Genomic DNA, 19,250 nt, shown 5'->3' on the forward strand with positions numbered 1-19,250 from the left:
AGAGTAGACCTGGGATAATTGATTAGTCTTCTCCACTTAAGTTTTTAAAAATGTTTGGTGATGGAAAGCAAAATTTATAACATTTTCTGATGTAGTTTTCAATGTATGTAAGGTAATCTTAAAGACAATTATATCGTAAAAGGGGAGAGAGTAAAGGTAGTGAGGTTTCTGCATTCCACTTGAAATGCTGAAATGTTGATATGAGCAGACTAATAAATTATATGTGTGTGTATATATAGATGAATCAAAATTGAATACTGAGAGTTCAGATTATGCACAGGAAAGCAGGAATGGATGTTGGATTTGAAAATGCTTTTGCTTTATGAATTGGTATAATCATGGAGATTTTCTTCTTTAAACTGTTAATGTGATAGATTACATCAAATGTATTTTGAATACTTAACCAACTTTGCATTCCTTGAATAAACCCCATTTGGTCATGATATATGTATATAGGTATGTATGTGTATATATATGCATATATATGTGTATATATTTGTATATAGGTATGTATGTGTATATATATGCATATATGTGTGTATATATATGTATATAGGTATATATGTGTATATATGTGCATATAGATGCATATGTATACATCTATATGCACATATATACACATATATACCTATATACACACATATATACATACATGATGTATATATGATATATACATATATATACAAATATACATATCATAAAATAGGTTGAAAATAATAATAAAATATGTTGATAAGATGATAAAAAATGTCAACATGATAAAACAAAATTGACAAAATCCAACACCCATTCATGACATGAAACACTAGGAAGACTAGGAAGAAATAGGACAAATAACCTTCAGGTATCATCACACTTAATGGTGAAAGACTAAATGAAATACTTTATCCCTAAAATTGGGAATGAGGCAGTGATATCCTCTTTCACCTATTCTCTCACTCCTATTCATAGTAATGGAAGTTCTGTGCAGTTCAGTAAAGAAAGACAAAGAAATAAGTATCATACTTACTAGAAAGAAAGAAGATTGTCCCTATTTGCAGGTGACATGATTGTCTACACAGTAAAATTGCAAGTAACCTACCAAACAATAACAATAACCACACAGCAGTAAAACTCCTAAAATAAATGAGTTTAGCAAAGTTGTGAGATAGGTAATCATTATTAATTATATTTCTGTATCCTAGCAAGAAATAATTGGAAACCAGAATTTTAAGACATACTGCCATTTATAGTTGCTCCGAAAATTGAAAATGAAATACTTAGGTAAAAGTGCAATATAAAATGCTGATGAAAGAAATTAAAAGTCTAATGAGTAAATTAATATATTATGTTGGAAGACAACGTAGAAAAGATGTCAGTTCTTCCCAGACTGATCCATAAGCTTAACATAATTCCTATTAAAATCCCAGCAAGTCCTTTTTTCTATTGTTTATATAGACAAATTGATTCCAAAAATTTATATGAAAATGCAAAGGAACTAAAACAGCTAAAGCAATTTTGAAAAAGAAGAATAAAGTTGGACCAATTATATTTTATGGTTTTAAGACTTGACAGCTATAGTAATGGTAATCAAAATAATGTATGGTATTAGAGGAGGGATAGACCTACATATCAATGAAACAGAACAGAGTCCTAAATAGACCCATATGGGTATGTTAACTTTTTTTCATTGAGTTGAAATTTATAAAACAATCTAAAATGAATAGTTCGATGCTATCTAGTGCATTCACAAGATCATGTGACCACTACCTTTAATCTAGTTGCATAGCATTTCATCAGCTTAAGGGAAAACCTCCTTCCCATTAAGCATGTGCTCTCAGTCCCCCATTCCCTCTTCCCATAGCCTCTGGAAACGACAAATCTGCATTCTCTATGGATTTACCTATTCTGAATATTTCGTATGAATCGAATCATACAATATGTGATCTTTACTCTCTGACTTCTTTGATTTAGAATAATGTTTTCAGATTCCATCCATGTTGTAGCATATATGAGCACTCCATTCCTTTCTATGGCTGAGTAATACTCCATTATGTGAGTATCACTAAAATGTGTTTATCTATTCATTTGTGGGTGGACATTTGGATTGTTTACACCTTTTGCTATTTTAAAATAGCATTGCAGTTAACGTGTCTCTACATGCATTAGAGTAGTAGTTTTCAGTTCTTTGAATATATACTTATGAGTAGGCAATTGATTTTTGGGAAAGGTGCAAAAGCAGTTCAGTGGAGGAAGGACATTTCATAGGGGAAAAAATGAACTTGACCTAACCCTCACATTTTACATAAAATCACTCAAAACAGGTAGTGAATCTAATAGATAAATGTAACATATAAAACTATAAAACTTTTAGAAGAAAGGGTTGGAATAAATCTTGGTGACCTAGGCTAAAAGTTCTTAAACATGACACCAAAAAAAATGGCTTATAAAAGGAAAAAAAAATCAGTAAGTTGAACTTTGTCAAATTAAAAGCTTTTGTCCTGTGAATGACCCTGTTGAAGAGGATGTAGAAACAAGCCATAGTTGGGGAGAAAATCTTCGCAAATCACATACCCAACAATGGTCTTTGTATCCAGAATATATTAAGAATTCTCTAATGTCAACAGTAAGAAACAATTGAATTGGAAAATGGACAAAAGTTTTGAGCAGACAATTCCACCATGGAAGGTATATGGATGACCAATATGCACATGAAAAGATGTACAAAATCTTAACTATTAGGGAAATGTAACCTAAAAACATGGTGAGATCCCAGCACACACCCGTCAGAATGGCTAACATAAAAAATACCAAGAATTTAGAGCCACCAGCTCTCTCATATGTTCCTCAAAGAAATGTAAAATGGTATAGTCATTCTGGGAAACAATTTGGCACTTTGATTCACAATTGTGTTTGTATATTTATCCTAGAGAAATAAAAATTCATATGCACACAATAATCTGTACATTTGCATGCATAGCAACTTAATTTGTAATACCCTAAACCTGAAAACAGCCCAAATGCCCTTCAGTGGGTGAACAGGTTGTGGCGTAACAGACTGGAAGTTGGTAATAAAAGGAACTGAACTATTGATACATACAGTAGCTTGGATGGATCTTAACAGCATTATGCTAAGTGATTTTTTAAAAAGGCCAAACTGAAAGGGCTACATACTGTCTGATTTCATTGATAACACTCCCCAAATTACTAAATTATTTAGTCATGGAGAATGATCAGTAGTTGTCAGAGATTCAGAGATTAACATTTGGGGAAGGGTATGACTCTTAAAGGGAGTAGTATAAGAGAATTTCTTTGTTTTGATATAACAGTTTATATCCTGATTGTAGTACTAGTTACATGAGTCTGTACATGTTATAAAATTGGATATACTATACACACACACCTCCAAAAAACAATGCATATAAAACCTGGTGAAATCCAAAGAAGGTCTATATATTAGTTAATTATGTTATGTAATGTCAGTTTCCTGATAATGATAATGAGCTGTGGTTAAGTAAGATGTTCTCATTGGGAAAGCTCTGTGGAAGGTATACATGGTAACTCTCTACTGTTTTTGTAATTTATTGTGGGCTTTAATTTATTTTTTAAATAAATTAATAAAATCAATTTATTACTTAAAAATAAACAGCAAAAAACTCAGTGTTAAAGATTTCAAAAAGTAAATAACCTGATTCAGTTAGATGGCCGTTAACCTGAGGCATTGAGGAAAATTATCTTAAGAATGTTTTATATTTAATTAAAAGTGATAATAATAACTAGGAATTTCCAAGAAATTTAAGCCAGCTAGCGGAGGATTCTTAGTGCGTGGATAGCTGCATGGAGAAATAGAACAGTGCCTCTGTCCAGGGAAGAGGCAGCAGGATTTGATCTCTGGTTTAGATATTGTTGATGGTTTGATTTAAAAGCCAGTGAGGGGGCACCTGGGTGGCTCAGTGGGTTAAGCCGCTGCCTTTGGCTCAGGTCAAGATCTCAGGGTCCTGGGATCGAGTCCCGCATGGGGCTCTCTGCTCAGCAGGGAGCCTGCTTCCCTCTCTCTCTCTCTGCCTGCCTCTCCATCTACTTGTGATTTCTCTCTATCAAATATATAAATAAAATCTTTTAAAAATAAATAAATAAATAAATAAATAAATAAAAGCCAGTGAGTAGACAGACAAGTGCTGCAAGTACCAGTGCTCCTGGGATGAATGGCACTTTGCGGAATGGAAGAGCTGACAAACAGTTTAAGTTACTCATTTATTTACAACAAAACTAAACATTTGCAGCAGCCTTTGCACAGAACAGAGTTTCAACGAATGTTTCTCTTTTGTATCTGCTGTCTACTTTATCCTTTTTTTTCTTTTTACATCATGTTTTGATCTGGACTAACCATTCCCAGCTTGCTTTTACTTTTCTCCCTCTCCCACCCCAGCCCCGCTCTTTCCCTCCACACTTCTTCCCTTTCCCCCTTTCCTCCCACTTTCTTCCCTCTTCCGCCTTTCTTCCCTTTCCCTCTGTCCTTTCCCTATTCTTTTCCCTTCCTCATCTTTTTAAGAGTACCTGCCATGTCCTCTCTGAATTTCAGTTTAAGGAAAGAAAGCTGAATGAGTTCTGTTAAGTAAAATAGTGGAGGACATTTCTGAAATTCAACTTTAATTTTGAAAGTATGTTATTTTTTAAACTTTTTTTAAAAAAAGATTTTATTTATTTGACACACGGAGAGAGACATTACAAGTAGACAGAGAGGCAGGTAGAGAAAGAGGGGGAAGCAGGCTGTCTGCTGAACAGAGAGCCCAATGCGGTACTCCATCCTAGGACCTTGAGATCATGACCTGAGCCAAAGGCAGAGGCTTAACCCACTGAGCCACCCAGGTGCCCAAAAGTATGTTATTTTTAAACTGAGCAGTTAGTTGGTTCTGACATCTAGAAATCAGACTCTAAACCTCTGGAGAAAAATTGAAGGTGCTTGAGGTTATACATCTTCTGTATATTTGTGTAGGATTAGCAGAATCTGGCCTCTCAAGTTACTTAGATTTTCTTCACCAGCCTTATTTACATTGGATTCCTGAATGAGAAAAGTTGGATTTGGATGCATTTCATTCTTTCTCTGCCTTTCCTTTGTGGCTTTTATAGTAGCAGAAAATGTTACCGAGGTTGCTCTAATGTACTCATCTCTTGAGCCTGAAGTAGAGATTTTGTGGAGACCACCTGGGATATCCAGAGATGAAGGACTGCTGTCTCAAAGACCCTCCATAGAAGAAATGCCCCATCATATTTGTTGCTTTCGACTGGATTTGTAGAATTTCCATCTTTTTAAAAAATGGCTTTAGAATATTCAATAGAGCCTTCTAGGCAGAGCAAAAATATTTCAAATGTGTTTAAAGTAAGTCAGTTGTTTGTTGCTCTACTTACCAAGATCTTTCCTCTCCTGTAGCTGTATAGTGACCATATGCCTTTGTTTAGGGTGTATGTATCTTGATATCTTGTTATCAAGTTTCCACACTTAAAAGTTTATAAAATACCTAAAGGGAAATTGATTTCCTGCAGTATTGGGTAGCCTACTTGTGCCTAAGCTATTGAGTTGTTCGTACTACTTGCAACAAATTGTTCTTTGTTGGAGGGGTAGAAAGAACACCTCTGTACTATCTTAACTTTGCTGTGAAAATATTCATGTTTAATGGGTTAAAAGACAATAATTTCCAGGCCTGGTTTTTAAAAATGAGAATGCTTTTTAACTTTCTCTTTCATGGTTATTAACTATGCCCAGAGTTTTCATTTTAATTACCACAATGCAGTACTCCAGTTCTCTTATTTGCTTCATTACCTTCTCTGCTTTGGCTCTGAAAATAATTTTAGAGAAATAAAATCAGACTGTTTCCAATACAATGAAATGCTTTCACCACACTATTAATGAATCTTTTCTTCATTACCAACAGAAAGCTAGATGTTGCAGATCTTCTTAAACAAACAAATTAAAGACTATTCAGTCTTGTGATTAGAGGAGACAAAGAGTACAATAAAATTTGACTTACCTGGCTCATTCCTTTGGTTTTTCTGACCTCTCTTCTTTGGAAATACAAGCTGTCTATGGCTTAACTCCTCCTTAGAGAAGAAATGCTATTAGAGAGTTACTGGAAGAATCCTCAGGGTTCTGAGTCTTGGTCCTTAAATGTAAGACCTGAAACCATAGAAGTACTAAAAGAAAACTTAGAGGGAAAGCTCCTTGGACATTGCTCTTGACAAAGAGTTTTTGGATATGACAACAAAAGCACAATCAACAAAAGTAAAAATCAGCAAGTGACTGCAGCAAATTAAAAGGCTTCTGCATAGGAAATGAAATAATAAACAAAATGAAAAGACAACCTGCAGAATGGGAGAAAATATTTGTAAGTCATTTATCTCATAAGGAGTTAACATCCAGATGTATAGGGAATTCAATAGCAAAAAACAAATAACATAATTAAAATATAGACTGAGGATCTGAACTGACATTTCTTGGAAGAAAGCCTGTGAATGGTCAAGAGATCACTAATCAGGGAAACAATGAAATTATCACCTCTTACCTGTTAGACTGGCTATTATCATAAAGATGAAAAATAACAAGTTTTGTTAAGGATGTGGAGAAAAGGGAACCCTTGGACACCATTGGTGGGAATGTAAGTTGGAATAGCCATTATGGAAAACAGTATATAGATTCCTCAAAAAGTTAAAAATAGAACTACTAATGATACAACAGTCCCACTTCTTGGTATACATATCTAAAGGAAATTTTAAAAAATCTATCTCAAAGAGATACTGTACCCCTTGTTCACTGCAGCATTATTCACAAGAGTTAAAATATGGAAACAACCTATGTGTCTATCAGTGGATAAATGGATGTGTGTGTGTGTGTGTGTGTGTGTGTAAAATGGAATGTTATTCAGCCACGAAAATAAGAAAATCTGCTTTTGCAAGATGGATAAGACACAGGAAGATAAATATTGCATGATCTCATATGTGCAATCTAAAAATGTCAAATTTATAAAAGAGAGTAGTACAGTAGTAACTAGGAACAAGGAGATGGGGGAAATGGAGAGATGTTGATCGAAGGTACAGAAGTTCACTTATGTGGGATGAGTAAGTTCTAGAGATCTAATATACAGCATAATGACTATAATTAATAATACTGGCGTTATATACTTGAAATTTGCTATGAGAGTTGATTTTAAGTGTTCTCACTACCAAAAGTAAATTGTAATGATATGAAGTGATGGATATGTTAATTAGCTTGATTGTGGTAATCATTTCATATTGTATGTATGTAGGTATGTATATATATGTATATATATCAACATGTTGTACACTTTAAATATATGAAATTCTTATTGTCAAGTGTGCATTTATCTATAAAGCTAGGAGAGTGACCAGATAAGTCCTCTGAGCCTGTACTTCTAGTTGAATCATAGATTAAAGACCTCACAGGAGGATACATAAGAGCATTGAACAGTAGATTGAGAGAGCTGAATTCTAAATTCTGGCTTGTCACCAATTAATTTATTTTGGTCACTGTCAGCTTGACATCACCTTTCTCTCCCTACGTGGAATTCAATTGAACTAATTGTTATTGAGCATTTACTCTTTACAGGAGTTGCCTGGAGATACTACGTTCAGTTTATATTGACTAAGTTTTTTTTGTTTCTTGTTAATTTAGCCTTTTAACACAATATTTTTAGTCTGTAGTAAATCTAGGCAGATAAGTGAGGAAAATTACATGGTGGCTGGAAAATTTTCCTCTGAAGAGGCTTTTACTTGTGTGTATTGGAAATCTAAATAGTCATGGCAAAACACTTTGTCTCTGATTTAATTTAAAAGTCATGGAATCAGTATTGTTTTATAATGTTACATCATTAATTCGCAATTACTACTAATTTACCATGTGAACTTCTAAATCTTAGCAGAGCCTACATAATATAAGAATAATTCTGGTTTACTAGTTGATTCAAAATTACTTGTTTTTAGCAAAGTAGAAATTAAACACACTTCCTAATTTGAAATATGTTTGATAGTAACTATATTCATATTTTAGCCAAAGTAAAAAGGTCTAAAATATTTCAGCATTATGATGATGCCTTTAGTGAATTAGTAATCATTTAGGTTTAAGAGATGCTGCCTCTCTTAATGTACCATCCTAGAGGCATATTGATTTTAACATATGTCTCAATTTTTATTTATAGGATAATGAGAACAAATACAGCTTTTGGTTCTAGTGATCAAGGGTCATTCTTGGAAACTAGCAGTGTCAGAACAAATGCCTCAGATAGTGTTTTGTTTTTTTTTTTAAAAAAAGGAAGAAAAGGAAACTAAATACAGAAGAATGCTGTTTTCCTTAAGTCCTTTTTTTGTGGTTTGTCTGTACTACAGCGATAGCGTTGCTGGAGAATTATAACTATAATGTTGAATTATAACTATATATTATATTATATATATTATAATATATTATATTAACTATTGTAACTATTATGTTACATAATATTGTTAGCTTATAAAGGTCCATAATTGGGCTACCTTGTGCACTAAATACAAGAAATACTGCATTTATCCAGTGTGAAATAGTATCTCTTGAGATTATGAGGATAAATGAGAGAGTATGTTTGAATTAGCTTTGAACATATACCATGTCATTTAGCTTCATAGTATTTCTGAGAAGGAAGGATGGATAAGCAGAAAGAGATATTTGTCACAATTTTAAATTAAGAAAATGAATCAAAATCATACAACTTAATTCATAACAGAGCCTGAATTAGAACAAAATTGTATCTTAAGGCTCTCTATGCAAAGTTCTTTAACTAGAGCATGTGTCTCAAGTAATTTTGACAAAATTACCTCCTGTTTCTGAAACTTGAATAATCCTCGTCATTGCAAGGAAGAAGAATGTATGTGTCTATTAATGCCTTTGACTTCCAAGAAGACCCTATATGTAAAAAATCCCACATTATAAGTATAATTTAGAGAGTTTATAATTTTACTTTGCTCTTAACTATCATTCTTTACAATATGGATACTCATTTACTAATGAAAAAAATACTTTTACTTACCATTTCATAAAGACAATAAATTTTATCTTTTAAGGTTTAGTTTAAATACAATTTTTATTTATAATGCTTTCCAGTTCAGCTGAAAGTGATTTTTCCCTCTTCTAGTCCTTAATTTCTTGTTCATCACAGTCTTATTACATATAAGTTGTCTGTTATTATTTATGTATAATTTCTTATTCTATTGGATTGTTCATCTCCTGAGTTTTTTAATATATATTAAGGGCTTAATAAATACTTACTTAATGAACAAAAGTTCACCTCTACTTGGTTGGTGAGTGATACTCAAGGCAGAGAGAAGTGAGACCCACTCCCAGAGAACCTAAGAGGTGCATTTTCAATCTGTATTTCCCCATCTTCCATTCTCAGATGAGAAGTACTTCCTGGTAGGACTGAGAGTCCTGAGAGTGTATCCTATTCCACGCACACACGTCAGGTGTGTGTATGTGTGATGAGTGGAGAGTGTCATAAAAGGGGAGAGAGGAGAAGAATCAAAAGAATCACAATATAGAAAAACAATATGCCTGCATTCTTGCATAACTGATAGATATAGAAGGAAATACATTAGGCACATATAGAAGTTATTGAAAAACAGATTTTTTTTTTAAGATTTTATTTATTTACTTGACAGACAGAGATCACAAGTAGGCAGAGAGGTAGGCAGAGACAGAGACAGAGGAGGAGGAGGAAGCAGGCTCCCCGCAGAGCAGAGAGCCTGATGTGGGGCTCAATCCCACACCCTGGGATCATGACCTGAGCTGAAGGCAGAGGCTTTAACCCACTGAACCACCCAAGGCGCCCCAGAAAAACAGATTTTATCATAAGATATAGCTACCCTGTTAAAGCGTTAGCATAATTAAAGCTTTTAGTAATGAGACCCTTCTATATATGCTTGCTTATGGATGAGACATACCAGCAAGCTTTTTGAAGACAGAAAGTGTAAAACCAGGATCAACGGCAATTGACAAAGCCTATTTGGTAAGAAATTTGAAGATTATGCATACATATATATGCACACATGCGTGTGTGTGTGTAACAACAATTTATAGATTCCTGTAAATCTGTTTGTTGCTTGTTTTTTTCTAGATATTTATTCTGGTGAGCCTAATCTTATGTTAGAAACACACATTTTTTTTTTCCTATTTCTCACTCTCTCTGGCTTTTGATGAACAAGATATTTTGAATTTTTCAGACTTTTAAATATTTTTATGAAAAAATTGGGCTGTGGCTCTGAGCTTCTTCAGTACTTTATTGACTGTTCTCATTCTAGTCATTCATTTTCTCTTCTCTTACTGCTAGCCTCTGCCTTTGAATCTTCTGTTGGTTACTCTGTATATACGTAGACCTTTATCATTCCAGAACCAAATTTTCCTTTCTCTATGTTGTCCATGGCTTAACAGAAAGATTTAATATATTCTTGATTTAGCTTGGTTTGAGGAGCGCTAAAAATCTTGATTTAAGCTTCTTTTCAAAAACTGTCCGTTTCTTTCTCTTAGGACTCAATTCTTGTGCTCAAAGCATTGCATTCTAATTAAACTCAGGAAACACAATAATGTGTTTGTCTTAATGCAGATGTGTCTTCTTTTTTATTAAAAAAAACAGTTTGTGGTTTCATATGTTTAATTATTATGTTCCCTCACTCTTTTTTTTTTCATTAAAAAATATGAAGATTAATGTTAGACATAATAGGGGAAACTGGATGTGAGGTATATGAGATCTCTGTACTATCTTTGCAATAATTCTGTGTATCTAAAATCTGTTCTAAAAGAAAAAGTCTTTTGAAAAATATATAAGGGACATTTGCTTTTTCATTCATATGAATTTTAGAGATACTCAAATGCTATATTTCTTACAAATCATGAAAAATCTGACAAATTTCAGTGTTCTTTATTTACCCTTTAGATAAACTGTTGAGTTAATAATAAAGCTTTGGATCAGATTGAGAATGTTATTTATTCCCAAGATTCTTACATTATAGCGGATAGAAAATAAGTGATACTGGGCTTCCAATAACACATCACATACCCTTCTGTTCCTCTCAAATCTTTTATGGCTAAACCAACTAGATTTCAAAGTCTCAAAATGAAAAGAAGCAGCAATTCTAGTACTTGATTAGGGAAACAGTATTAACCAAATCTTGCTGAGTTTTATCTGGATTCTCTCAGATTCATAAGGACTCTTAACTTTTCAGAAGGTTCCTGATAGGGGCACCTGCATGGCTCAGTGGTTTAGGTCAGCTTAGGTCATGATCCCAGTGTCCTTGGATAGAGCCCCACTTAGGGCTCCCTGCTCAACAGGGCAGGGTGTCTGCTTCTTAACCCCCTTTTCTTGTGCTCTTGCTTGCTCTCTCTCCCTCTCAAATAAATGGTTTTGTTGTTGTTGTTGTTGTTGTTGTTGTTGTTTTTTAAAGAAGGCTCTTGGTATTGGGTTCAGTTTTATCTAAGAAGACCAGTCTGCTGTGGCACAACTGTGTTGCATTTCCCTTCTCAAGTTTTCCTTCAGAATCATTTTATACCTTCACCTTCCTAGCTTTTGTTTCTAAGGCTCTGCTTTACCAAGTAGATGATACCCTGGGAAATAGTTGTAGATTTGTAGTTTGGCAGTTGCTTTTTCTCAGGGCTCATATAGATTGAGAACTGGTTACTTTGCTTCTCACTTTGTGGGAGAAAAGATGCTGTTCCTGAAGGCACCCATCCTTTCTTTAAACCTTGCAGACAAAGCAGCTTAAAACTTCCTAGGCTAAGGAGTCCCTGTCAAAACAAATTTTTATTTGAAGACTAAGATGCCTAAGGATATTTAACAATAGCCCATATGAATTATAGCAGAGTCAAAGCTTTAGAATAAAAAGGACATCTCTCATTAACTAACTCTGTTGCACCCACTGTTAGATAATATTGTTTTAACCACTTGCTATTCATCTTATAGCAGGGAATACAAATAGAAAAATGGACCTCCTGATTAAAAATTGGCATAACCCTAGGTGGGCAGTTAGGTATGAAATAGAAAATAGTCAAGGAGATGAAAAGTACAGCATAGGGAATATAGTCAATAATATTGTAATAATGTTTGGTGACAGATGGTGACTACACTTATGATGAGCATGAGGACTGTATAGGATTGTTGAATCATGTTGTACACCAAAAACTAACATAACACTTGCGTTAATTATACTTCAATGACTAAAAAATTGGCATGATATAGAACATATTCTACTTTTTATTATGAAATAACTAGTAGCTATAACCAAGATTCGTTTTTTTTAAGTCCTGAACTCATTTTTTTTTATTCAGTGGTTTTACTTCCATAATGAAAAAATACATTTTGTTTGTGACATCTAGAACTCTGAAGATAGATGGAATTAAGTTATAAATTAAATTATAGTTTTGCATTTAAGATTATTTGAGTTTCAGCTGAAAAGGTAGGCACAACATGCTGAAATAGAGCTGGAATAAATAAATAAATAAAACTATTTTACTTCTTTCATAAAAATCTTAATCTATGCAACTCTGAGTTCAGAGATGATCGTACTTGCATACTCTGAGTGATAGAGAAGTGAAAGAGTAATTTTTCAATGTAATGCTTCGTTTTATATTTTTTCAGTGATGTTTCCAAAGCAGTTGTTCCTTCTCCTTGCTATCTCTTTAAAATAAACTTTCACTGGATTCTTTGAAATTCAATCCTTAAAGCTGGTTTTTTTGTTTAGTAAGATACACTGGATCAGGGCACCTGGGTGGCTCAGTTGGTAAAGCATCTGCCTTCGGCTCAGGTCATGATCCCAGAATCCCAGGACTATGTCCAGCATCAGGCTCCCGACTCCACAGGGAGTTTGTTTCTCTCTCTGACCTTCTCCCCTCTCCTGCTCTCTCTCACTCTCTCTCTAATGGATAAATAAAATCTTCAAAAAAAAAAAAAAAAGATATGCTAGATCAGTCCTGGCTAATTATATGATTTTTGACACTTGTCACTTATAAAGAGAAGATGACCTCTCTTTACCTTTGTTTGTCTTTCTCCCTGACAGAATCCCAAGGATTGCAGCAAAGCCAAGAAGCTGGTATGTAATATCAACAAAGGCTGTGGCTATGGCTGTCAACTCCATCACGTGGTCTACTGCTTCATGATTGCATATGGTACTCAGCGAACACTTATCTTGGAATCTCAGAATTGGCGCTATGCTACTGGAGGTTGGGAAACTGTGTTTAGACCTGTAAGTGAGACATGTACAGACAGATCTGGCACCTCCACTGGACACTGGTCAGGTAAGAAGGCTGTACAGTATTTCACATTTCTGGGTTGAACTGCCACGTTCCACATTATCAGATTTTCTAGGCTCAGTTTTATGGCTCATGGTCATCTTTTTCTCTGGATCCATGACTCTTCTACATTACCAAGGTAAAATTTAGAATGATTCTTTGTTTTAAAAGTGCTTTATGACCTATTTCATTTCTAATGTTCATTTTTATCTGGCTTTAGCAAAACCACTAAGTTTTTTTAAGGAATGTAATTTACTCTTTTAATGATAATACACGATTCATTTTTTAGGGTACTTTGACATTATTGAACTCATAATGATATTGAATATCATTATGATATTCATAATTATTTCATAAAATAGACTGATAAATGAGAATCTTCACCATGTGTTAGAATCACTTGGAAGGCATGTAAAAACACTGGCTTCTGATTCAGTAGGTTTGGGAGGGGTGCTGAGAATTTGCATGTCTAACAAATTTTCCATATCCAGGGATGACACCTTGAGAATCACTGAGGCAAACCATGCAGGCATCTTTACCTCCATTTTATAGTTCAGGACAGTGAAACCTAATTTGCTTGTTCAATTTTAATTTTATTCAGGAAACATTTGATGAGAAAAAATATGAATAAGGTACTGTGCTAGACATTATTTCCAAGAATTTAGTGATAAAGAAAATAAAATAAGAGTTTCTTACTGCTTATCTATTGTTCTTTCTACACCATGGTGATCTTTAAACAAGGTCTAAAGTTGGGCTACCCCTGTGAAAATCCTGGTTTTATCAGTTGGTAATCTTGGGCAAGTTATGATAGTTCTCTCATCAGTAAAATGGGGAGTAGTAATTTACTTTGAGTTGCTGGTAGGATTAAGTGAAACAATATATGTAATGCACTTAGCATAGTACTTGATACATGAATTCTAGTAATTATTAACTACTGTTAATAGCTTTATTCATTGGGTAGATATACAGTGAGTACCTATAGTGTGGCAGATACTGAACTAAGTGATTAGGTAAAATGCTAAACAAGACAATATACCATCTCTGCACTTAGATCTTGTGGGAAGTCAGAAATTTTTCAACAGGCTGAGGCATTTATGTTAATATAATTTCTCATGGAGCAGAGCATCTTTTTTCACAAATTTAACAGTAGATGTGGAATTAAGTAGCTCTTTCATTGCCAAAGTGAGTAACTTTAGTTCTTTTGTCTCTTTTTACTTCCTTTGGAAAATATCAGATACTACCTGACTCTTCACAGAAGCGACAGAAAAGTTAATTGGGTAATTTTTATAAAATGCTTTAAGTTGTGCTATAAAATTTTCTATATGATTTACTTTTTATTTTTTAAAGATTTTATTTATTTACTTGAGAGAGAGAAAGAGAGCAAGCACACAAGCAGGAGGAGAAGGAGTAGAAGCGGGAGAAGGAGGCTTCCTGCTGAGCATGGAGCGCAAGGCAGGGCTCAATCCCAGGACCTGAGCCAAAGGCAGACACTTTAACTGACTGAGCCACTCAGGTGCCCCAGTTCTATATGGATTTAAAGTATTATTTTGTGATGTGAGTTTTGCCTTCCTTAGGATGATTTAGGAGCCCTCTTGTTTATATCAACATATTTTTTCTTTGTAACTTTAAGTTTTAAAAGAACCTCTTACTCTAGAACCTTAGCTAAGCTTTGATTTGAGGTAACATCTCCCATTGATCTGCTCTGTAGTTTACAGCTGGGGCAAACAGATTAGGTGTCAAGGTTAGGAAGATACAGGAAAAGCAGTTCTGTCAGATTCATGGTAGCTAGCTTTTTCATTTTGTGAACTTAGTTTAGTTTCAAGCCTCTGCTTGTGAAGTATGAAGCCAGAGTAGGGCAAGGTTCTTATGTTAATAGAAAAGTAAGAAGTTGGCCTCACTAGACTTACCAAATTTAGTATATAGTTTTGCCTTGCCTAAAAGCTACAACTAGTTGTTTGGTTTGATTTTTAGTCCTTGCTCATACATTTTATAGTCTGTATTGGCAACTATAGCATTTGAAGGCTAAACAGGCTTGAATTTGAAACATGCAGAATTTCTGAATTTCTTAATGTTATAGTTCAACAGGTTCTAGAAACCATCCTTCTTTTACGTGGATTCTAAGGCCTAGTAGACACCAGCTGATTTATCCAGAATTATGCATCTTATAAATAACAGAACTGTGGTTGGCACATTGACTTCCACCTCCCTTCCGTCTACATCCTTCCCAGTTCATTCACGCCCAACACCTTACCCATTACAACCGTGGTAGGCATAGAGACTGTCCTGAATATCCAGGACCTAAATAAAATTACTAATTTATTTCCTCCCCCTGCCCTGTAACTTTTTTTCAAACCTTCCATATAATTTCCACTGAAGAGTTATCTGTGGTATTCTCTTCTCAGTCATTTGCAGTCCCTAATTAAAGAAGTCATTTTATCATGGTAGAACAGAATTACGATTTTAATTTATAGATCTTTCCCTTATCACTACAGGTATTGTATAAAATCATATACTTTTCTTTGTGCTAATGAATTAAACTGTGCCTGTTGGACACCTTTAATTAATTAAATTGGTGATTATTTTCAGTATGCTTACAGAACTCATTGTAACTAAAATAATTTAGATGCTAATCATTTATCTAAAAGAAGGAAGAGATTTATGTTTTGAGCTTAGAATATTTTATTTTTATAAAAGCTGTGGTACCTCTCCACTTCTGTTTCTGTTTATATTCATTATCTGAATATATACCTTTTGGAGAAACTAACCCATTTCTAGATATAAGAGGAAACAGAATGAATTTTAATAAGCTCTTTAATATTAATTCTTCAGTTAGCCATAAATCAACTACTACATCTGTTATTGTACTGACTTGTATAAAGAATCTTGGGATATTTCCCCTGGCACCACTGCCATGAAATTATTATTGTTTATACACACTTGACATGATGTGCCTGCTGGTGGAATTTAGTGATTTCTATTGAAATCTGTCACCAGTGCAGGAATTAGTATGCACATCTGATCATTTCAGTAGCTAAAGCATACCTTGTTGTGTTCTGTTTTTCTCCTTCGTTATTTATGAAATCATATCCTTTGTACTAAATAATTTCATTAAGTGAAGCAAAATATTCAAAATTATGCTTCCAGTTAAAATAATAATAATACTTTCCCATCACCGATAGATGTCATGTCTATTCTAAAGTTGATGATAAAATGGACAATTTATTTTTCTGTATATACAGTTTATTTTTCTATATATACAAACTGTTTCCTAAACCTGAACTAACTACATATAATAAGACTCATTCTTCCAAATATATTCCTTATGATAATTCAGAATGGAATCTTGGTGTTTAATGGTTTGAAGTATCAACAGTTAATTGATTTGATTTTTAATATATATTAACTGTTTGGAGCTATTATGATGGCCAGCTTCCAAAATGCTTATCTAGTTGATATAAATAGTCTTGAATAGATGATTTAGCAACAAAGAACCTCAACGATTTAAACTCAATTCTCCACTCTTCTTTCTGTCCTAAAAATTGAACATTTATTCAGATTAGCAGTTAAACCACTTTGACTATTTTGTATTCCCTTCTCTTGTCTTTTCCCACTATCTTAATATGCAATAAATTAAACCGACTTAATTTGATAGGTCTAATTGGAAAACTTTCTTTTAAATGAAGATAATGACTAGTAACAAAAAGTGTTTCTAAATATGATAAAAATTTAATGTCCTAGAGGTGCCTGATTTAAATACATCTTTAGGTAGATTCACATTTGCTATATTTAGTTACCTAAACTGGATGGTTACCTTCTCTCCATACCTCATTTCAAAAAGATTTTGGTCAGAGTTTTATTTGTCATCCTTATATGGAGGCAATCTTAAAATAAAAGTAATTTAACAAAGGCCCCTGCTCCATGCCAGGCACCATGCTGGACTACACGAAGAAAACAAACACAGTCTCTATCCTGTCAGGGGCAGCCTAGGGGGAAAGGCAGACAACTGAATGGACATGAAAATATATTGTGATATGGGTAAGTTGATAGGACTCTGAAACATGTATCTAACACATGTTTGGGATTCTTCTGGAAGAAGTGATTTTTAAAATGAGGCCCAAAGTATGAGTAGGAGTCAGCCAGATAGAGATATGGTAGAAGAATTTTCTGTCATTGGGCACAACATGTGAAAAGAGAGGCAAGAGAGCATGGAATCATTGGGGATACTAGACGTAGTTCCTTATAAAGTTTGGTTATTGAGAGACTGAAGTTTTGTTCCAAAAACATGTGTCATTTATTGGGTTTCTGTTTGGGTGGTTGTACGATTTTGTTCCTCCCTGAAACCAACAGGTTTTAGTTCAAGATTCAGAGCCCTTTGTTTTATTTTTCTTCAGAGATGGGCAATATTAGAAATTAATTGGCTTTCAGCTGGCTCTTGGTGTTATCCAAGTACCACTGAACTTTTTTTTAATTAAAAATTTTTTGTTTCATTTTTAATACCCTTTAGAATTTATTCTTGGTAAATTTTTTAAAAAGCTGACAAATAACACTAAATTCAGAAAATAAAAAAACAAAATATTGTTGTTAATTGTCTAAAACAGTTACATAGTGCTATTTTCCCTGCATTTTGAAATTGAATAATTTTTGTATGATAACAATTTGCACTATCATTTTGTATAGAAGGAATAGAAAGGTAATTCAGCCTTCTAGCTTGATTGATCAAATTATTTTTCCAGTTTTATTGAGATATAATTATCATATAACATTGAATTAGTTTAAAGTGTACAAGATAATAGTTAACATCCATCACTTCGTATACTTACAAGGACTTTTAAGATTTATTCTTTTAGCAACTCTCAAATACACAGTATAGCCTTGTTAATTATAGCTGTTATGGTACATTATATCTCCAGCCTAATTTATGTCTTAACTGGAAGTTGGTACCATTTGACCACCTTCACCCTTTTCCTCTACCTCTGCCCTTCTCCAGCCAATCTGTTTCTGTGTCTTGGCTATTGTGAATAAGGTGAAAATCAGTGAAACTCAGTGAAAATGAGGGTACAGATACCTCTCTGAAGCAGTGATTTCATTTCTTTTGGATATATACCCAGAAGTGGAATTGCTCAATCATATGGTAGTTCTACCACTAAACTCCTTAAGCAAATTATCTGTCACTTAGGTCAAAAGGAAAATCTTTCTTTTTTTTTAAGATTTTATTTATTTGACAGAGAAAGAGAAAGTGAACGCAAGCAGAGGAAGTGGGAGAGGGAGAAGCAGGCCCCTAGCCTAGCAGGGAGCCCAATGTAGGGCTCCATCCCAGGACTTTGGGACCATGACCTGAGCCAAAGGCAGACATTTAACCGACTGAGCCACCCAGATACCACAAAAGGAAAATCTTTAGCAAACAAAGCACAAATTAAATTATACTTCAAGTTTTCCTGTGAAACTGATATTTTTAACATTTAAAGAACTACTAAGATGTCGAATCATCTAAATGATCCAGCTAGTTTGTATCCTAAATAATGGCTAAACTCACATAGACTGATTGATAAACCAATGAAGTGAATAAGAGTCTATAGGCATACTAGACCTATTAGGATAGGCTATGGATATGCTATGTGACATTTTTACAGTAATATTTTCAACCTTTGGTGATTGATTAATAGAAACTTGAAATAAATGTATATATTTTAGATCCCTCATGCTGCAAAGACATCTTGATTTCTCTGTTTAGGTAATGGGAGGAAGAGGAGAAAATATGGGCCCTGAGTTTGACCACATCTGATCTCACTTCTGTTGTTTTTATCCTTTAATTATAGCTTCTGAACCTCTGTTTGGCTGTACAAAAAGCTCGTGATACTCAAGACCTTCCTCTCTGTCCACTTTAGTAGGGCTGTAATCTCAAGGAAAAATGATTAAGAACTATAACAGGTATAAGGTCATTTTCATGTACAGT

General features: G+C 34.0%; 1 protein-coding gene across 6 annotated transcripts in view; it reads left to right on the forward strand.

The window, feature by feature from the left end:
• Window positions 1–19,250, forward strand: part of FUT8 (fucosyltransferase 8) — a 294,755-nt gene that overhangs the window by 222,142 nt on the left and 53,363 nt on the right. For all 6 annotated transcript variants that reach the window (XM_045070563.1, XM_045070567.1, XM_004738949.3 and 3 more), the window contains one exon: window positions 13,066–13,303. In XM_045070563.1, coding sequence (XP_044926498.1) covers window positions 13,066–13,303 — 238 coding nt within the window. The remainder of the gene's footprint in view (window positions 1–13,065; window positions 13,304–19,250) is intronic.

The sequence above is a fragment of the Mustela putorius genome, unplaced genomic scaffold (assembly GCF_011764305.1).
Source record: "Mustela putorius furo isolate JIRA1106 unplaced genomic scaffold, ASM1176430v1.1 tig00000129_pilon_pilon_pilon, whole genome shotgun sequence".
NCBI lineage: Eukaryota > Metazoa > Chordata > Mammalia > Carnivora > Mustelidae > Mustela > Mustela putorius.